The sequence below is a fragment of the Phyllobates terribilis genome, unplaced genomic scaffold (genome assembly GCF_046119375.1).
Source record: "Phyllobates terribilis strain yellow unplaced genomic scaffold, ASM4611937v1 Scaffold_1__5_contigs__length_1240528914, whole genome shotgun sequence".
Taxonomy (NCBI): domain Eukaryota; kingdom Metazoa; phylum Chordata; class Amphibia; order Anura; family Dendrobatidae; genus Phyllobates; species Phyllobates terribilis.
Genome location: NW_027362761.1, coordinates 566,821,090 through 566,841,301, shown reverse-complemented (window position 1 = coordinate 566,841,301; position 20,212 = coordinate 566,821,090). Strand labels below are relative to the sequence as shown.

The following is a 20,212-nucleotide window of genomic DNA, read 5'->3' as shown; positions in this document are numbered from 1 at the left end:
GGCAAGGAACAGGAGGCCCCACACCCACTCACTGGGGAGAGTCCTGATATGCACCCTTCACCCTAAAGTGCCCTGGATCGCGCCTGAAACACCACCAGTAAAGGTACTGAAGTGAACTGTTGTGCGTGTGCTTATTCTTCCTCTGACCCGGCTGGGTCCCCTCTGTCCTGCATCCCTACACTTACGCTGCCCTGAGGCCCCGCACCACCTGTGGGGAGCTGCACCAACTAAGCTGCCTGAACACCGGCCTCAGAGGACTGTTGCAGCGCTGGTGATCCTCACCAGACACCACAGGCGGCGTCACAAACATTCCCCTATCCCATACAACTTCCCCCCTTTCTTTTAAGAGTGACCGCAGGGTACGGGCCCGGGAGCCGACCGCCGTGACATCCCCCGAGATCAGGCAACAACTAGGCCCGGACGCGAGTCGTCCCCATCCCCTGGGCGTGTCACAAGGTCAATGGACTTTTCATTTCTAGCATACTACGGAGGTTCAGTCCTGGGCTGATCGTTTTCACCACCCCCTCAACGATCTCATCTGGCTGGTAGCCTTTCTGTAAGCCTGCATCGATCTGGTGCAACAAGTTCCTATAAAACTGTCTTTCTGTTCACACTTTCCAATATGTCCCAGGATCTTGAATTCTTTCCTTATGGTGATTTGTGGTGTTAGAGAGGACTGTCTCCCTGATTTATCTAACCTGAGCAGGTTAAAGGTCCTGTCTGAGTCTATCACCCATTCAGAGGTTTTGGTCGATTCCTTCTGGGCTGTTGTTAGGGCTTTGATTTGTTCTTTCAATTCCTGTAGTTCAGTCTGTGGACAGAGATTTCAGCTTTTGGTAATTGGTGCCGCCCCTCCATCCTCCAACTTCAACCTGGTTAGAAACTGTATTAGCTCCTGGAGGAAGGTCCCCATGACGTCTTCAGCTTCTTTCTCCCCCAGTTCATCCATTTTTGCATTAGTGGCAGCTAAAAGTTGCCTGCGGTTGTGTGCTTTGGAAATCTGTTCTACTAACATCTTTATATGTTCTGCTACTGTTCTCAATTCTTCACAGGTTAACTGAAGAAGCAGCTCACTAATTCTGTCCATTTGTATTTCCACATCCATTGCTGCTAGTGAGTTTTTCTTTAGGGCTGGTCCCCTTTAACTGGTGTAGCAGAGTTGAGTTGAGGTGCTGTGCTGCTGTGTTTTTCCAGACACTTTTCCTCTACATGCTCATTCCTGCTCAGGATTCCCCGTACGAGCCATCAATGTTACATGCATGCCGCTAGGTTCAGATAGGGGCGAGACAGGTTACATGAGTTCTATGGAATCCTGGGGGAACGGTTACTCAGGGCGACCATAGACCATGTGCTGCAGCTTCTCTCAGGCACACAGGGGTATTGACCCTCAGGCACAGACACGTAGGTTGTTTCACTTGCTGACCAGACACACTTGACAAGAGTCCTCATAAACAGTAGAACAGTAGCATTTAATAAGAAGCCGCACAGACAGTGCAAGTTAAGTCTTATGAGCAACAGGCTCCAGTGACAAACAGTACAGTTTCCTTAGCAGCACAGCAGTTCACAGTCTTCCCAGTAGTACAGGAGAGCACAGTTCTAATGCAAAGGCACATAAATGAACACAGCATTCTTTACAGCACAGTGAGATGGAGGAGGGTTTGCTGAGGGAGATGATCTCTGTGACACCATTTCTTCCAGTCCTTATCTTTCTGCCTGACAATACTCTGCACTGTTAGTTCAGGAACTCTACCTGACCTGTGCTTAGCTTCACTCCTGACTTGACTTGTAGGTTGCGAGCTTGCGTATTTTGGCCAAAATATCAACCAATAACTCATATATTTTTTTGCACGTTATATTTTTATTCAGGGTGCAGTCAAGCCCATCAATGTTGGCTTTGTAAACTAGGGTGCCTGTCCTTATGGGGTGCACTTATATAGTGCAGGGCAGCCCGAGTTATCTAATAGTATGGGCGCCACTAATAGACTGTAACCAGACACTGAACACTACCTGTGTGTGACCAGCCGTACACAAGCCTTTTTGTGTGCGGTTTTAATACTAAGCAACCGCCCTCTCCATGAATTGGTAGGTTGTTAGTGGTTGTCTCATCAGTATTTTGCACCTGTGTTGTCGCCATCATTATTATATGGGTTTTCTACATCCTGTGCATTTGTTTCTTTGACCTGGGCAGGTAAATACTGTTGCCCTTGTTTTTTGCTGTTAATTATCATTTTACAAGTCTGCAGTCACATAGAGGGACGGCAGACTTTTGTGGTAAATCTGGACAACCCTTTTAAGGCCTATCCTAAGAATATTCTATCAATAATATAGTCCCAGATGCCCCTTTTAATAATTATTGACTGGTAACACACTTTAATTGTCACCAGTCTAATATGATCACTAACCAGTCAGCGAGTCGCAAATCCTCAACCCCCTGACTCGTGATTTATCTGTTCGCAGCTGTTGTTGACTTTTGACGGCTATTTGTTTGCCCTTTAAAATAACCCGCTCAGTGTATTTTTGGAGCCCGGAGTACGACAGAGCGGTCTGTGTTACAGGAATATCATTTACACTGGACAAAGTGGCTCCTGTTTTGTTTAAAAAAAATACCATTGAAAACCTGTTATCCAAAACCTGGCCAACAAACTCTAAAAAGATCCAAACTGGGAGTCTATAAAATGGCTTCCTTTTTGATAAACTGCCATGGTAACAGCGGGGATGTTATCCTCTAACCTGTTATATTAAAAAATAACCCACTGGTGGCCCCATTGTAAAAATGTAAAGAAGCCATGAAAGTGTTCAATAATAAGGTGAATATATGGGGCCTTATTTCTCCAATTAGGCCTTCATTTTATTTTGTTGCCTATAGCAACCAATCAGAGGGCAGCTTTCATTTCTTAAACTGCTTTAAAAAAATGAAAGCTGAGCTCCGACTGGTTGCCGTGGGTAACAAAGATAATTGTGGAAAACGAGGCATATAGGCTTTAGAAGTGAATACTTATGGCTTCTTTATATTTTATGGTTATGTATGCCTTAGAGGAAATCTGTAAGTGTTGAGCTGCAGGTACATACCATTTTTTTTTACTATGTCGGCAGATGGTGTTTTTTGGTATTTTATTTTGCTGACAGGTTCCCTTTAAGGCCATGTTATAATGTACACTCTGGGTGCCATGCACCATACTATACAACTGATAAAATAATTCTCTAGATTTGGGTAAAATAATAAGAAATACCAACAAAATAAACTTAAATGGTTTGCCAGCCATTTTATTAGTAAGGTCCTATGCTGATCACAGGTTTTTCTGCTATGGAGACCCCTTGTGATCAGTCGTAACTTGTGGGGGTACCTAACACTAAGAACTAAATTTCCAAAAAGAAGCAGAACCTCTTAATAAATTTGAGGTGGAATACATTTACGCTATAATTTGCGCCATTTTATGGCATCATTGATAAAGCATTAAATGGTGACCATTGAAACCAATACTGGGTCCGCCATTAACAACGGATGGGGAAGACCATAAGATCCCTGACGATAATCACTATTATCAACCCTCATGTTTCGCAGGCCTGTTGATAACCGTCATTTCACTAACGCAGGCTCAAGAGACTGCCCTTCAATGCCAAACTGACTTGTTTTGGCCCAATTCACGCACGCTCAAGGGAAGGACGAGGGCAGATGGTTATAGGCTAACCTAAACATTACTGAAATTTCTAGAAGTTAGGATCATTCAATGACGATCACTAAACCCACGCTGAGAAATTATCATATTTATGAGCAAAGTAATTTAGTAATTCTCTGTACATACATTTACTAAAATAAGAGATAATCCGATAATTGTGCGACACAATTTACATTGGAAACGACAATACAACAGAACACAGAACACGGCATTTTATGGCATCAGAACGTTCTATTAATTGCAATAAATATACATTTTATAAAAGCATTATTACATCTTATTCATCATAACACAAAATTAGCGTATTACACTGAGAAACAGGTATGAGGGAGCTCTATCACTGCAGCACTAGATATGAGGGAGCTCTATAACTGCAGCACCAGGTATGAGGGAGCTCTGTTACTGCAGCACCAGGTATGAAAGAGCTCTGTTACTGCAGCACTAGGTATGAGGGAGCTCTGTTACTGCAGCACCAGGCATGAGAGAGCTCTGTTACTGCAGCACTAGATATGAGGAAGCTCTGTTACTGCAGCACCAGGTATGAGGGAGCTCTGTTACTGCAGCACCAGGTATGAGAGAGCTCTGTTACTGCAGCACCAGGCATGAGAGAGCTCTGTAACTGCAGCACTAGATATGAGGGAGCTCTGTTACTGCAGCACCAGGTATGAGGGAGCTCTGTTACTGCAGCACCAGGTATGAGAGAGCTCTGTTACTGCAGCACCAGGTATGAGAGAGCTCTGTTACTGCAGCACCAGGTATGAGGGAGCTCTGTTACTGCAGCACCAGGCATGAGGGAGCTCTGTTACTGCAGCACCAGGTATGAGGGAGCTCTGTTACTGCAGCACCAGGTATGAGAGAGCTCTGTTACTGCAGCACCAGGTATGAGGGAGCTCTGTTACTGCAGCACCAGGTATGAGGGAGCTCTGTTACTGCAACACCAGGTATGAGGGAGCTCTGTTACTGCAGCACCAGGTATGAGAGAGCTCTGCTACTGCAGCACCAGGTATGAGGGAGCTCTGTTACTGCAACACCAGGTATGAGGGAGCTCTGTTACTGCAGCACCAGGTATGAGAGAGCTCTGTTACTGCAGCACCAGGTATGAGGGAGCTCTGTTACTGCAGCACCAGGTATGAGGGAGCTCTGTTACTGCAGCACTAGGTATGAGGGAGCTCTGTTACTGCAGCACTAGGTATGAGGGAGCTCTGTTACTGCAGCACTAGGTATGAGGGAGCTCTGTTACTGCAGCACTAGGTATGAGGGATCTCTGCTACTGCAGCACTAGGTATGAGGGAGCTCTGTTGCTGCAGCACTAGGTATGAGGGAGCTCCGTTACTCCAGCACTAGGTATGAGGGAGCTCTGTTACTGCAGCACTAGGTATGAGAGAGCTCTGTTACTGCAGCACCAGGTATGAGGGAGCTCTGTTACTGCAGCACTAGGTATGAGGGAGCTCTGTTACTGCAGAACCAGGTATGAGAGAGCTCTGTTACTGCAGCACTGGGTATGAGGGAGCTCTGTTACTGCAGCACCAGGTATGAGGGAGCTCTGTTACTGCAGCACCAGGTATGAGGGAGCTCTGTTACTGCAGCACCAGGTATGAGGGAGCTCTGTTACTGCAGCACTAGGTATGAGAGAGCTCTGTTACAGCAGCACCAGGTATGAGGGAGCTCTGTTACTGCAGCACTAGGTATGAGAGAGCTCTGTTACTGCAGCACCAGGTATGAGGGAGCTCTGTTACTGCAGCACTAGGTATGAGGGAGCTCTGTTACTGCAGCACTAGGTATGAGAGAGCTCTGTTACTGCAGCACTAGGTATGAGGGAGCTCTGTTACTGCAGCACTAGGTATGAAAGAGCTCTGTTACTGCAGCACCAGGTATGAGGGAGCTATGTTACTGCAGCACTAGGTATGAGAGAGCTCTGTTACTGCAGCACCAGGTATGAGAGAGCTCTGTTACTGCAGCACTAGGTATGAGGGAGCTCTGTTACTGCAGCACCAGGTATGAGAGAGCTCTGTTACTGCAGCACCAGGTATGAGGGAGCTCTGTTACTGCAGCACTAGGTATGAGAGAGCTCTGATACTGCAGCACCAGGTATGAGAGAGCTCTGTTACTGCAGCACTTGGTATGAGGGAGCTCTGTTACTGCAGCACCAGGTATGAGGGAGCTCTATCACTGCAGCACCAGGTATGAGGGAGCTCTGTTACTGCAGCACTAGGTATGAGAGAGCTCAGTTACAGCAGCACTAGGTATGAGGGAGCTCTGTTACTGCAGCACCAGGTATGAGGAAGCTCTGTTACTGCAGCACCAGGTATGAGGGAGCTCTGTTACGGCAGCACTAGGTATGAGAGAGCTCTGTTACAGCATCACTAGGTATGCGGGAGCTCTGTTACTGCAGCACCAGGTATGAGGGAGCTCTGTTACTGCAGCACCAGGTATGAGGGAGCTCTGTTACGGCAGCACTAGGTATGAGGGAGCTCTGTTACTGCAGCACCAGGTATGAGGGAGCTCAGTTACTGCAGCACCAGGTATGAGGGATCTCTGTTACTGCAGCACTAGGTATGAGAGAGCTCTGTTACTGCAGCACTAGGTATGAGGGAGCTCTGTTACTGCAGTACTAGGTATGAGGGTGTTCTGTTACTGCAGCACTAGGTATGAGGGAGCTCTGTTACTGCAGCACCATGTATGAGGGAGCTCTATTACTGCAGCACCAGGCATGAGGGAGCTCTGTTACTGCAGCTCTTGGTATGAGGGAGCTCTATTACTGCAGCACCAGGTATGAGGGAGCTCTGTTACTGCAGCACTAGGTATGAGGGAGCTCTGTTACTGCAGCACCAGGTATGAGGGAGCTCTGTTACTGCAGCACTAGGTATGAGGGAGCTCTGTTACTGCAGCACCAGGTATGAGGGAGCTCTATTACTGCAGCACTAGGCATGAGGGAGATCTGTTACTGCAGCACTAGGTATGAGGGAGCTCTATTACTGCAGCACCAGGTATGAGGGAGCTGTTACTGCAGCACTAGGTATGAGGGATCTCTGTTACTGCAGCACTAGGTATGAGGGAGCTCTATTACTGCAGCACCAGGTATGAGGGAGCTGTTACTGCAGCACTAGGTATGAGGGAGCTCTGTTACTGCAGCACCAAGTATGAGGGAGCTCTGTTACTGCAGTACCAGGTATGAGAGAGCTCTGTTACTGCAGTACCAGGTATGAGGGAGCTCTGTTACTGCAGCACTAGGTATGAGGGAGCTCTGTTACTGCAGCACCAGGTATGAGAGAGCTCTGTTACTGCAGAACTAGGTATGAGAGAGCTCTGTTACTGCAGCAAAAGGTATGAGAGAGCTCGGTTACTGCAGCGCTAGGTATGAGGCAGCTCTGTTACTGCAGCACCAGGTATGAGGGAGCTCTTTTACTGCAGCACCAGGTATGAGGGACCTATGTGACTGCAGCACTAGGTATGAGAGAGCTCTGTGACTGCAGCACCAGGTATGAGAGAGCTCTGTTACTGCAGCACCAGGTATGAGGGAGCTCTGTTACTGCAGCACCAGGTATGAGGGAGCTCTGTTACTGCAACACCAGGTATGAGGGAGCTCTGTTACTGCAGCACCAGGTATGAGAGAGCTCTGCTACTGCAGCACCAGGTATGAGGGAGCTCTGTTACTGCAACACCAGGTATGAGGGAGCTCTGTTACTGCAGCACCAGGTATGAGGGAGCTCTGTTACTGCAGCACTAGGTATGAGGTAGCTCTCTTACTGCAGCACTAGGTATGAGGGAGCTCTGTTACTGCAGCACTAGGTATGAGGGAGCTCTGTTACTGCAGCACCAGGCATGAGAGAGCTCTGTAACTGCAGCACTAGATATGAGGGAGCTCTGTTACTGCAGCACCAGGTATGAGGGAGCTCTGTTACTGCAGCACCAGGTATGAGAGAGCTCTGTTACTGCAGCACCAGGTATGAGAGAGCTCTGTTACTGCAGCACCAGGTATGAGGGAGCTCTGTTACTGCAGCACCAGGCATGAGAGAGCTCTGTTACTGCAGCACCAGGTATGAGAGAGCTCTGTTACTGCAGCACCAGGTATGAGGGAGCTCTGTTACTGCAGCACCAGGTATGAGGGAGCTCTGTTACTGCAACACCAGGTATGAGGGAGCTCTGTTACTGCAGCACCAGGTATGAGAGAGCTCTGTTACTGCAGCACCAGGTATGAGGGAGCTCTGTTACTGCAGCACCAGGTATGAGGGAGCTCTGTTACTGCAGCACCAGGTATGAGGGAGCTCTGTTACTGCAGCACTAGGTATGAGGGAGCTCTGTTACTGCAGAACCAGGTATGAGAGAGCTCTGTTACTGCAGCACTGGGTATGAGGGAGCTCTGTTACTGCAGCACCAGGTATGAGGGAGCTCTGTTACTGCAGCACCAGGTATGAGGGAGCTCTGTTACTGCAGCACCAGGTATGAGGGAGCTCTGTTACTGCAGCACTAGGTATGAGAGAGCTCTGTTACAGCAGCACCAGGTATGAGGGAGCTCTGTTACTGCAGCACTAGGTATGAGAGAGCTCTGTTACTGCAGCACCAGGTATGAGGGAGCTCTGTTACTGCAGCACTAGGTATGAGGGAGCTCTGTTACTGCAGCACTAGGTATGAGAGAGCTCTGTTACTGCAGCACTAGGTATGAGGGAGCTCTGTTACTGCAGCACTAGGTATGAAAGAGCTCTGTTACTGCAGCACCAGGTATGAGGGAGCTATGTTACTGCAGCACTAGGTATGAGAGAGCTCTGTTACTGCAGCACCAGGTATGAGAGAGCTCTGTTACTGCAGCACTAGGTATGAGGGAGCTCTGTTACTGCAGCACTAGGTATGAGAGAGCTCTGTTACTGCAGCACCAGGTATGAGGGAGCTCTGTTACTGCAGCACTAGGTATGAGAGAGCTCTGATACTGCAGCACCAGGTATGAGAGAGCTCTGTTACTGCAGCACTTGGTATGAGGGAGCTCTGTTACTGCAGCACCAGGTATGAGGGAGCTCTATCACTGCAGCACCAGGTATGAGGGAGCTCTGTTACTGCAGCACTAGGTATGAGAGAGCTCAGTTACAGCAGCACTAGGTATGAGGGAGCTCTGTTACTGCAGCACCAGGTATGAGGAAGCTCTGTTACTGCAGCACCAGGTATGAGGGAGCTCTGTTACGGCAGCACTAGGTATGAGAGAGCTCTGTTACAGCATCACTAGGTATGAGGGAGCTCTGTTACTGCAGCACCAGGTATGAGGGAGCTCTGTTACTGCAGCACCAGGTATGAGGGAGCTCTGTTACGGCAGCACTAGGTATGAGGGAGCTCTGTTACTGCAGCACCAGGTATGAGGGAGCTCAGTTACTGCAGCACCAGGTATGAGGGATCTCTGTTACTGCAGCACTAGGTATGAGAGAGCTCTGTTACTGCAGCACTAGGTATGAGGGAGCTCTGTTACTGCAGTACTAGGTATGAGGGTGTTCTGTTACTGCAGCACTAGGTATGAGGGAGCTCTGTTACTGCAGCACCATGTATCAGGGAGCTCTATTACTGCAGCACCAGGCATGAGGGAGCTCTGTTACTGCAGCTCTTGGTATGAGGGAGCTCTATTACTGCAGCACCAGGTATGAGGGAGCTCTGTTACTGCAGCACTAGGTATGAGGGAGCTCTGTTACTGCAGCACCAGGTATGACGGAGCTCTGTTACTGCAGCACTAGGTATGAGGGAGCTCTGTTACTGCAGCACCAGGTATGAGGGAGCTCTATTACTGCAGCACTAGGCATGAGGGAGATCTGTTACTGCAGCACTAGGTATGAGGGAGCTCTATTACTGCAGCACCAGGTATGAGGGAGCTGTTACTGCAGCACTAGGTATGAGGGATCTCTGTTACTGCAGCACTAGGTATGAGGGAGCTCTATTACTGCAGCACCAGGTATGAGGGAGCTGTTACTGCAGCACTAGGTATGAGGGAGCTCTGTTACTGCAGCACCAAGTATGAGGGAGCTCTGTTACTGCAGTACCAGGTATGAGAGAGCTCTGTTACTGCAGCACCAGGTATGAGGGAGCTCTGTTACTGCAGCACTAGGTATGAGGGAGCTCTGTTACTGCAGCACCAGGTATGAGAGAGCTCTGTTACTGCAGAACTAGGTATGAGAGAGCTCTGTTACTGCAGCACTAGGTATGAGAGAGCTCTGTTACTGCAGCGCTAGGTATGAGGCAGCTCTGTTACTGCAGCACCAGGTATGAGGGAGCTCTTTTACTGCAGCACCAGGTATGAGGGACCTATGTGACTGCAGCACTAGGTATGAGAGAGCTCTGTTACTGCAGCACTAGGTATGAGGGAGCTCTATTACTGCAGCACCAGGTATGAGGGAGCTCTATTACTGCAGCACGAGGTATGAGGGAGCTCTGTTACTGCAGCACTAGGTATGAGGGAGCTCTATTACTGCAGCACCAGGTATGAGGGAGCTCTGTTACTGCAGCACTAGGTATGAGGGAGCTCTGTTACTGCAGCACCAGGTATGAGGGAGCTTTGTTACTGCAGCACTAGGTATGAGGGAGCTCTGTTACTGCAGCACCAGGTATGAGGGAGCTCTGTTACTGCAGCACCAGGTATGAGGGAGCTCTGTTACTGCAGCACTAGGTATGAGGGAGCTGTTACTGCAGCACTAGGTATGAGGGAGCTCTGTTACTGCAGCACCAGGTATGAGGGAGCTCTGTTACTGCAGCACTAGGTATGAGGGAGCTCTGTTACTGCAGCACTAGGTATGAGGGAGCTCTATCACTGCAGCACGAGGTATGAGAGAGCTCTGTTACTACAGCACTAGGTATGAGGGAGCTCTATCACTGCAGTAACAGATATAAAAAAGCTCTGTTACTGCAGCACTAGGTATGAGGGAGCTCTGTTACTGCAGCACTAGGTATGAGGGAGCTCTGTTACTGCAGCACTAGGTATGAGGGAGCTCTATCACTGCAGTAACAGATATATAAAAGCTCTGTTACGGCAGCACTAGGTATGAGGGAGCTGTGTTACTGCAGCACTAGGTATGAGGGAGCTCTGTTACTGCAGTGCTAGGTATGAGGGAGCTCTGTTACTGCAGCACTAGGTATGAGAGAGCTCTGTTATTGCAGCACTAGGTATGAGGGAGCTCTGTTACTGCAGCACTAGGTATGAGGGAGCTGTGTTACTGCAGCACTAGGTATGAGAGAGCTCTGTTACTGCAGCAGTAGGTATGAGGGAGCTCTGTTACTGCAGCACTAGGTATGAGGGAGCTCTGTTACTGCAGCACTAGGTATGAGAGAGCTCTGTTACTGCAGCACTAGGTATGATGGAGCTCTGTTACTGCAGCACCAGGTATGAGGAAGCTCTGTTACTGCAGCACTAGGTATGAGGGAGCTCTGTTACTGCAGTACTAGGTATGAGGGAGCTCTGTTACTGCAGCACTAGGTATGAGGGAGCTCTGTTACTGCATCACTAGGTATGAGGGAGCTCTGTTACTGCAGTCCTAGGTATGAGGGAGCTCTGTTACTGCAGCACTAGGTATGAGAGAGCTCTGTTACTGCAGCACTAGATATGAGAGAGCTCTGTTACTGCAGCACTAGGTATGAGGGAGCTCTGTTACTGCAGCACTAGGTATGAGAGAGCTCAGTTACAGCAGCACTAGGTATGAGGGAGCTCTGTTACTGCAGCACCAGGTATGAGGAAGCTCTGTTACTGCAGCACCAGGTATGAGGGAGCTCTGTTACGGCAGCACTAGGTATGAGAGAGCTCTGTTACAGCATCACTAGGTATGAGGGAGCTCTGTTACTGCAGCACCAGGTATGAGGGAGCTCTGTTACTGCAGCACCAGGTATGAGGGAGCTCTGTTACGGCAGCACTAGGTATGAGGGAGCTCTGTTACTGCAGCACCAGGTATGAGGGAGCTCAGTTACTGCAGCACCAGGTATGAGGGATCTCTGTTACTGCAGCACTAGGTATGAGAGAGCTCTGTTACTGCAGCACTAGGTATGAGGGAGCTCTGTTACTGCAGTACTAGGTATGAGGGTGTTCTGTTACTGCAGCACTAGGTATGAGGGAGCTCTGTTACTGCAGCACCATGTATGAGGGAGCTCTATTACTGCAGCACCAGGCATGAGGGAGCTCTGTTACTGCAGCTCTTGGTATGAGGGAGCTCTATTACTGCAGCACCAGGTATGAGGGAGCTCTGTTACTGCAGCACTAGGTATGAGGGAGCTCTGTTACTGCAGCACCAGGTATGACGGAGCTCTGTTACTGCAGCACTAGGTATGAGGGAGCTCTGTTACTGCAGCACCAGGTATGAGGGAGCTCTATTACTGCAGCACTAGGCATGAGGGAGATCTGTTACTGCAGCACTAGGTATGAGGGAGCTCTATTACTGCAGCACCAGGTATGAGGGAGCTGTTACTGCAGCACTAGGTATGAGGGATCTCTGTTACTGCAGCACTAGGTATGAGGGAGCTCTATTACTGCAGCACCAGGTATGAGGGAGCTGTTACTGCAGCACTAGGTATGAGGGAGCTCTGTTACTGCAGCACCAAGTATGAGGGAGCTCTGTTACTGCAGTACCAGGTATGAGAGAGCTCTGTTACTGCAGCACCAGGTATGAGGGAGCTCTGTTACTGCAGCACTAGGTATGAGGGAGCTCTGTTACTGCAGCACCAGGTATGAGAGAGCTCTGTTACTGCAGAACTAGGTATGAGAGAGCTCTGTTACTGCAGCACTAGGTATGAGAGAGCTCTGTTACTGCAGCGCTAGGTATGAGGCAGCTCTGTTACTGCAGCACCAGGTATGAGGGAGCTCTTTTACTGCAGCACCAGGTATGAGGGACCTATGTGACTGCAGCACTAGGTATGAGAGAGCTCTGTTACTGCAGCACTAGGTATGAGGGAGCTCTATTACTGCAGCACCAGGTATGAGGGAGCTCTATTACTGCAGCACGAGGTATGAGGGAGCTCTGTTACTGCAGCACTAGGTATGAGGGAGCTCTATTACTGCAGCACCAGGTATGAGGGAGCTCTGTTACTGCAGCACTAGGTATGAGGGAGCTCTGTTACTGCAGCACCAGGTATGAGGGAGCTTTGTTACTGCAGCACTAGGTATGAGGGAGCTCTGTTACTGCAGCACCAGGTATGAGGGAGCTCTGTTACTGTAGCACCAGGTATGAGGGAGCTCTGTTACTGCAGCACTAGGTATGAGGGAGCTGTTACTGCAGCACTAGGTATGAGGGAGCTCTGTTACTGCAGCACCAGGTATGAGGGAGCTCTGTTACTGCAGCACTAGGTATGAGGGAGCTCTGTTACTGCAGCACTAGGTATGAGGGAGCTCTATCACTGCAGCACGAGGTATGAGAGAGCTCTGTTACTACAGCACTAGGTATGAGGGAGCTCTATCACTGCAGTAACAGATATAAAAAAGCTCTGTTACTGCAGCACTAGGTATGAGGGAGCTCTGTTACTGCAGCACTAGGTATGAGGGAGCTCTGTTACTGCAGCACTAGGTATGAGGGAGCTCTATCACTGCAGTAACAGATATATAAAAGCTCTGTTACGGCAGCACTAGGTATGAGGGAGCTGTGTTACTGCAGCACTAGGTATGAGGGAGCTCTGTTACTGCAGTGCTAGGTATGAGGGAGCTCTGTTACTGCAGCACTAGGTATGAGAGAGCTCTGTTATTGCAGCACTAGGTATGAGGGAGCTCTGTTACTGCAGCACTAGGTATGAGGGAGCTGTGTTACTGCAGCACTAGGTATGAGAGAGCTCTGTTACTGCAGCACTAGGTATGAGGGAGCTCTGTTACTGCAGCACTAGGTATGAGGGAGCTCTGTTACTGCAGCACTAGGTATGAGAGAGCTCTGTTACTGCAGCACTAGGTATGATGGAGCTCTGTTACTGCAGCACCAGGTATGAGGAAGCTCTGTTACTGCAGCACTAGGTATGAGGGAGCTCTGTTACTGCAGTACTAGGTATGAGGGAGCTCTGTTACTGCAGCACTAGGTATGAGGGAGCTCTGTTACTGCATCACTAGGTATGAGGGAGCTCTGTTACTGCAGTCCTAGGTATGAGGGAGCTCTGTTACTGCAGCACTAGGTATGAGAGAGCTCTGTTACTGCAGCACTAGATATGAGAGAGCTCTGTTACTGCAGCACTAGGTATGAGGGAGCTCTGTTACTGCAGCACTAGGTATGAGAGAGCTCTGTTACTGCAGCACCAGGTATGAGGGAGCTCTGTTACTGCAGCACTAGGTATGAGGGAGCTCTGTTACTGCAGCACCAGGTATGAGAGAGCTCTGTTACTGCAGCACCAGGTATGAGGGAGCTCTGTTACTGCAGCACTAGGTATGAGGTAGCTCTGTTACTGCAGCACTAGGTATGAGGGAGCTCTGTTACTGCAGCACTAGGTATGAGGCAGCTCTGTTACTGCAGCACTAGGTATGAGAGAGCTCTGTTACTGCAGCACTAGGTATGAGGGAGCTCTGTTACTGCAGCACTAGGTATGAGGGAGCTCTGTTACTGCATCACTAGGTATGAGGGAGCTCTGTTACTGCAGCACTAGGTATGAGGGAGCTCTGTTACTGCAGCACTAGGTATGAGGGAGCTCTGTTACTGCAGCACTAGGTATGAGAGAGCTCTGTTACTGCAGCACTAGGTATGAGGGAGCTCTGTTACTGCAGCACTAGGTATGAGGGAGCTCTGTTACTGCATCACTAGGTATGAGGGAGCCCTGTTACTGCATCACTAGGTATGAGGGAGCTCTGTTACTGCATCACTAGGTATGAGGGAGCTCTGTTACTGCAGCCTAGGTATGAGTGAGCTCTGTTACTGCATCACTAGGTATGAGGGAGCTCTGTTACTGCATCACTAGGTATGAGGGAGGTCTGTTACTGCAGCACTAGGTATGAGGGAGCTCTGTTACTGCATCACTAGGTATGAGGGAGCTCTGTTACTGCATCACTAGGTATGAGAGAGCTCTGTTACTGCAGCACCAGGTATGAGGGAGCTCTGTTACTGCAGCACTAGGTATGAGGGAGCTCTGTTACTGCAGCACTAGGTATGAGGGAGCTCTGTTACTGCAGCACCAGGTATGAGGGAGCTCTGTTACTGCAGCACTAGGTATGAGAGAGCTCTGTTACTGCAGCACTAGGTATGAGGGAGCTCTGTTACTGCAGCACCAGGTATGAGGGAGCTCTATCGCTACAGTAACAGGTATATAAAAGCTCTACCACTGTAGTAACAGGTATATGAGAGCTCTATTACTGCAGTAAAAGGTATATGAGAGCTCTATTACTGCAGTAACACTTATATGGGAGCTCTATCACTGTAGTTATATGTAAATTAGATGTCTATACCTGCCTTTGATTTTTTCTATCTATAGTTTTATTCTATAACTCCCTTGAAATGTACCTTAACATGAAAATAATATGGAATTTGCAGTCACCCGCCAACAATCATCACAGCTATACATCAGTATACTCAGAGCGCTACTCACCATACAGTCACTAGCCTAATGCAGCAATGTCTATAGGGACAGACACTTCCATATCTCCTTATTCTACACATGACAGAGATCAGTGCGTGATACTTATTATTAGTGTAGCAGACGGTGCTACATCCATGCAGTTACTGTATAAGAGATTTATAAGTGTCCTTTCCGCTTCTTCAGAGTCCTGCAAGGAATGGAAAGTCACGTAGTACAGGACAGTTCAGATGGACAGCCACGTCCACGGAGCGACAGTGCTATGTCTTTTTCGCTTTTGTGCTTTGGCGATTTTTTCGAGAACTAGACGGGTTTGGCTGGACTTTCTCTTTGACAGGATTGGGTTTCTTCTGCTTTGAAGTGTTAGGTCTTAAGGATTGTAAACCGAGTATCTCACAATACTTGTTGCACTGGTGCAAGACCTTGAATTGATCAATGAAGGACACTGCGCAATTTCCTTTAAATCCTTTGTATCTGAAACATATAGAAACGAGGTGTTTACTATAGGGATAAAGAAAATTAGACAATAAACAAGCTAGTGCTTCACGGTGATGCGCCAAACGGCCAACATTGCACCATAATGAAAGCGAATGTGCTTGCAATGCAAGTTGCAAAGTGACATGGCACAAAAGTGACAATATCCAGAAAGTTTTTGGCGAGGAGTGTCATTGCAACTTGCCATTTACATTGTACATCGATACCAAATGTGCCTGCTTTTTAAGTTATGTCATTTTGGATGGAAAAAATAGGGCTGAGTCAAATTTTTTTTTTATATTTTTTGTTTAAATAATAAAAGAATATTTGGTAATGCCGTGTCTGTAAAAGTCAGATCTCTCAAAAAATAAAACTAATTAACCAATGTAAAGAAAAATAAATAAATAAAAAATACCAGAATTTATGTATTTTTCTTGATGCACCACCCCCAAAAATGTAATATAAAACTATTAAAACTTTGTATGTAACCCAAAATGATATCTAGTAAAGCTCCATGTAGGAAATCAGGATCCATATTGTCGTCTCGGTACCTATATTATTCTCTAAATCTATCACATAGCATCGCTACACAGAAACCCTCCCTACACACTCCAAGTGCCTGAAAAACTGAATAAAACCTAGACACAGCTATCTCTAAATCCCACAAAACAGTTGCTATCTTCTTGGCATGAATCCCTTTCTGTCAGGGGTGTATATAAACTTCGCCTGTGTTTCATTAAAGCGGAATCTTGTGTGTGTGTGTGTGTTGTATTGATTCTCTGAGCTTGTTCATCACAACACCTCTAATTCGGCCTTGCACATTAACACTGGTGTCCCCACAGTAAACTTGGCGCCCATACAGGGACCGGACAACAATTACTCCAATCCGGACTACTTTGCAAAAAACAAGTCCTCATACAGCTCCGTTACCATAAAAAAATGGTAATAAGGGAAATGGTAACAGAACCCAAATTTATTTATTATTTATTTATTTTTACAAAGTTTAGACACTAAAATAATAATGAGAAACTATTGCATTTCTGGCCATTTTGAGGGGGGAAAGCTTAAAGGAGGAACAGCTATGTTTCATGATTTCGGGTTAAAATGTTAGTGAATTTGTCATCAGGCTGCCATCTCCTACTTATGCTCAGAACTTAATTGCTTGGAATAGAATTCATAAGGTCTCAGATGGCAGCTTGCGGAGGATGGGAATGTAGTTCAAGTGTTTCTATAAAACAAAAGAGGAATTTAATTGGGCAACAAACAGATCATCAGAGCTCCAGCTACAAGGCCTAGGAATAGATACCATTGCGGTTTAGTGCTTCTGTGCTAATTATCAGAGGGGGTTCATCGGACCGTCATCACAGCTCAGTAATAGGAGATTGGAACATTTCTCTTGAGCGATTGCACGGCTGGGAATCGCAATGTGCTCCACGCTAAAAAGTGATGTTAGCAAATGTTTCTGAATGTTTCATACCCACTGAGTGCAAAAATTGCACGATGAGCCATAACCCTGTATTTTGGCTTTGGGAGATCATCTGAACTTTAAAGAGAGTTAACTTTTAACCACAGGTAGTTTTCAGTTTCATCATTCCGTGCTGATTGATATCTCATACTGTATCTTTATAGTGGTGAAGCTTATTTCTTTCTATTATAGAGCTCCAAATTCCCTGTGCTGACTTAAGTGACATTTACAGACACCACTAGCGGGAGCTTACCGCATACAGTTTTATTCTGAAAGAGTTTTTCCTTTTTTGGGGACATTTTTTTTTCTTACATGTATATATTTGGGGCTAAAATTATTATTTATTTATTCATTTTGCACCGTTTGGCTTTTTCAGGCTCTTTGATTCCTTGCACATTTAATTTTGATGTGGTCTGTTGTCATGAATCAGCTGAGAGGAGCTCAGAAAAAGGCAGGTAAAAGAGTAACAAACTCTCCCAACCGATCGTCAAAATGAGCTCACTGAGAGATTTTCAGATCACTCCTTCTGCAGCCAGCAATTGACAGTGTAAAACAGAGACTGTAGGAGGCAAAAGTGGAAAAATATTTGATGAAGCCCAATTGAAAAAAATTTTTTTTACCCCAAATAAAAAAATGTTTTTAAATGACAAAGACAATACCTTTAACCTATTTCTGAAATCATCCGTAAATTTTATACAGTCAGAATCTGCATATCACACCAGTGACCAACAAAGCTAAGCTCTAGTTGATGCTTTCAACCCCTTACATGCTGCGGTCAATATATGAAGGCCACGGGACAACGCCATTCCAAAAACTTTTTGACCAGATCATGGTGTGCCAATGAGATGCAGCAGCTGGGGGCTTGCTGGCGGGCCCCATGGCCGCCATGTTGGTAATCCTTTGAAGCCCAATCATAGCCTTGGCTTCATTTGAAACCATGATTTTAAAATGTAATACAGGCCTGATCGGACGCCTACTTTCTGGTAGCATATGTGGCTTCGGGGGAGGAACGATTACAGGACAAAAGAAAAAAGACTATTAAATTTTATATTTAATCCCAAAAGGGAAACAGTGTTTATGAAAAATATACAAAAGGTTTTACAAAGAGAGACATTACAATACAGAATATACAGTTACACAAATAAAATGGGATTAAAGAAGAATTTACTATACAGATCGCAGAGACGATTCAGTTTAGCTGGAGGGGAGGCGCTCCAATTTAATCGTTATAGAACGAGACGCCTTGCTTATAGAATATATACCTCCCAGCAATGAGTATGGACCCATCTTCAGCTGGGTCTTTTATGCCAAAGAGGGGGAACTGCCCACACACCCCCTGTGATGACATCACGTGGGCGGGGCTCCACCCTTCATGTGTTTATTAAAATATCTAACTTCCACGATAACTCCTCGCGGGTTGATCGCAGGAGCGTGCGAGTGATACCATATTTTCCATTACGAATTTACCTTTCTTTAGAGACCACACATGGCATAGCTGCGGTCTGTTATTTTGTACTTTTGCATTACAGCTCACCGGAAGGGCGTACAGATTTAGAAAATTATGCGTATTGTTCCTTAGCTGACCCTGCCGCTAAAAATATGGGTCCCATTATTATTGGAAGTATAGAACTTCCGATATTCCATATTTCGTGTCGGTGCCGGCGAGACTGTAGATTTCTGTTGAGCAAAAGGGGTATGCCCTGAGGGTGAGAGAGAATTCTTTTGAAGCCAGGAACTGCATCCTTCTCACCTAGGTGTATATTTATCGCAGGCCTGTACCACTAGGAAATGCATTCGTACGTTAATTTGATTGGACTATTGAGCTTCTTTTACTTACTTATCTTTGATCGATAAGGGAGGGGGGAAGACAGGGGCTTCTTTTGTACTGCTATTTACATATTAGCCACTTCTCTAGAGCGTCAGCTCTTGGTCTGGTGACAAATAGTATAGAGGAGGGGGAGTGAGGGGTTTCAGCGGGAGAGAGAAATTCTTAATATTTTCTATGACACACTCCAAATTACCCCTTGACAGCCCAGCACTACTAGAGGTGGCAGGGGATATTACCTAACCGGGTTTGGGGGTAAGCTGGCCTGCCAGTGGTCTGAGATATTTTTAATTGGATGGGCATCCTCAAGAAGAGGCAAGTCACGTTGAAAACTATGGCGGAGCAGATTGTCATCAGGACAAAAAGGGGATGTTACTATTTTATCGGGGCATAAAAAAGGGACGCTATATATCGTATACATTACTATTGTATTGGGCACAAAAGGAGGTTATGGGGCATAAAAGGGGGATATTATTATTCTATGGGGGGCACAAAAGGGGGACATTATTATTCTATGAGGGGCACAAAAAGGGAACATTATTATTATGTGAGGGCACAAAAGGGGAATATTACTATTCTATAATGGGACACATAAAGAGCATGTTATTATTGTATGGGGCACAAAAGAAGGATATTATTAATATATTGGGGGCAGAAAAGGTGAGTGTTACTTTAGTATGGAGGCACCATTACTCTGATCTGATGTATTTTATTATTGGGGATACTGGTACTGTATAGGGCACCAAGAGGGCACTATGGTGTTTATATAGAAGTGGGGGAAAAGTTGGGAGGGTGCCGGAAAAGAACTCAGCCTTAGATGTCTGTGTGCTACATTCTGTAGAGATGAGTTATGGATAGAAGTCATCATGGCTGCCTGGGCCGTGTGAAGAAAAGAGAAAATGAATGACTTTAATCAAAGAGAATGTCACCGGGGAGTCACTGGACTTGTCTGTATTTTATAGTTAGATATATAGTATAGTATGTATAGTTATAGTTAGGTCTAGAGAGCAAAGGTGTGTGACAGGTATCTTCCATTTTATGGTCACTGTATGGTGGTAATATGTTGATGGTGATGATGGTGGTTCCAAATTTGACCTGGGACCTATATGACTTTTGTTACATCCCTGGGTGCCAATGTGGTCAATTCTGGCACCCAACTACTGTATTTGGGAACTAGAAAATTGAGGGTGCCCAGCTGCCCTTGTGCAGTTACGTTTTAAATCCCCAATTTTGCTGTCTTTTGCCAGCTGTCCTTGTGCCCTAATAAGAAGACACCAGACCCTG

At 46.8% G+C, this 20,212-nt stretch overlaps 1 protein-coding gene across 1 annotated transcript in view; it reads right to left on the bottom strand.

The window, feature by feature from the left end:
- Window positions 1-14,804: 14,804 nt before the first annotated feature.
- ALPK2 (alpha kinase 2) overlaps window positions 14,805-20,212 on the bottom strand; it is a 147,535-nt gene continuing 142,127 nt past the window's right edge. Inside the window, exon 10 of the mRNA XM_073680824.1 lies at window positions 14,805-15,638. Within this exon, the coding sequence (XP_073536925.1) occupies window positions 15,425-15,638 (214 nt within the window). The 3' untranslated portion in view covers window positions 14,805-15,424. The remainder of the gene's footprint in view (window positions 15,639-20,212) is intronic.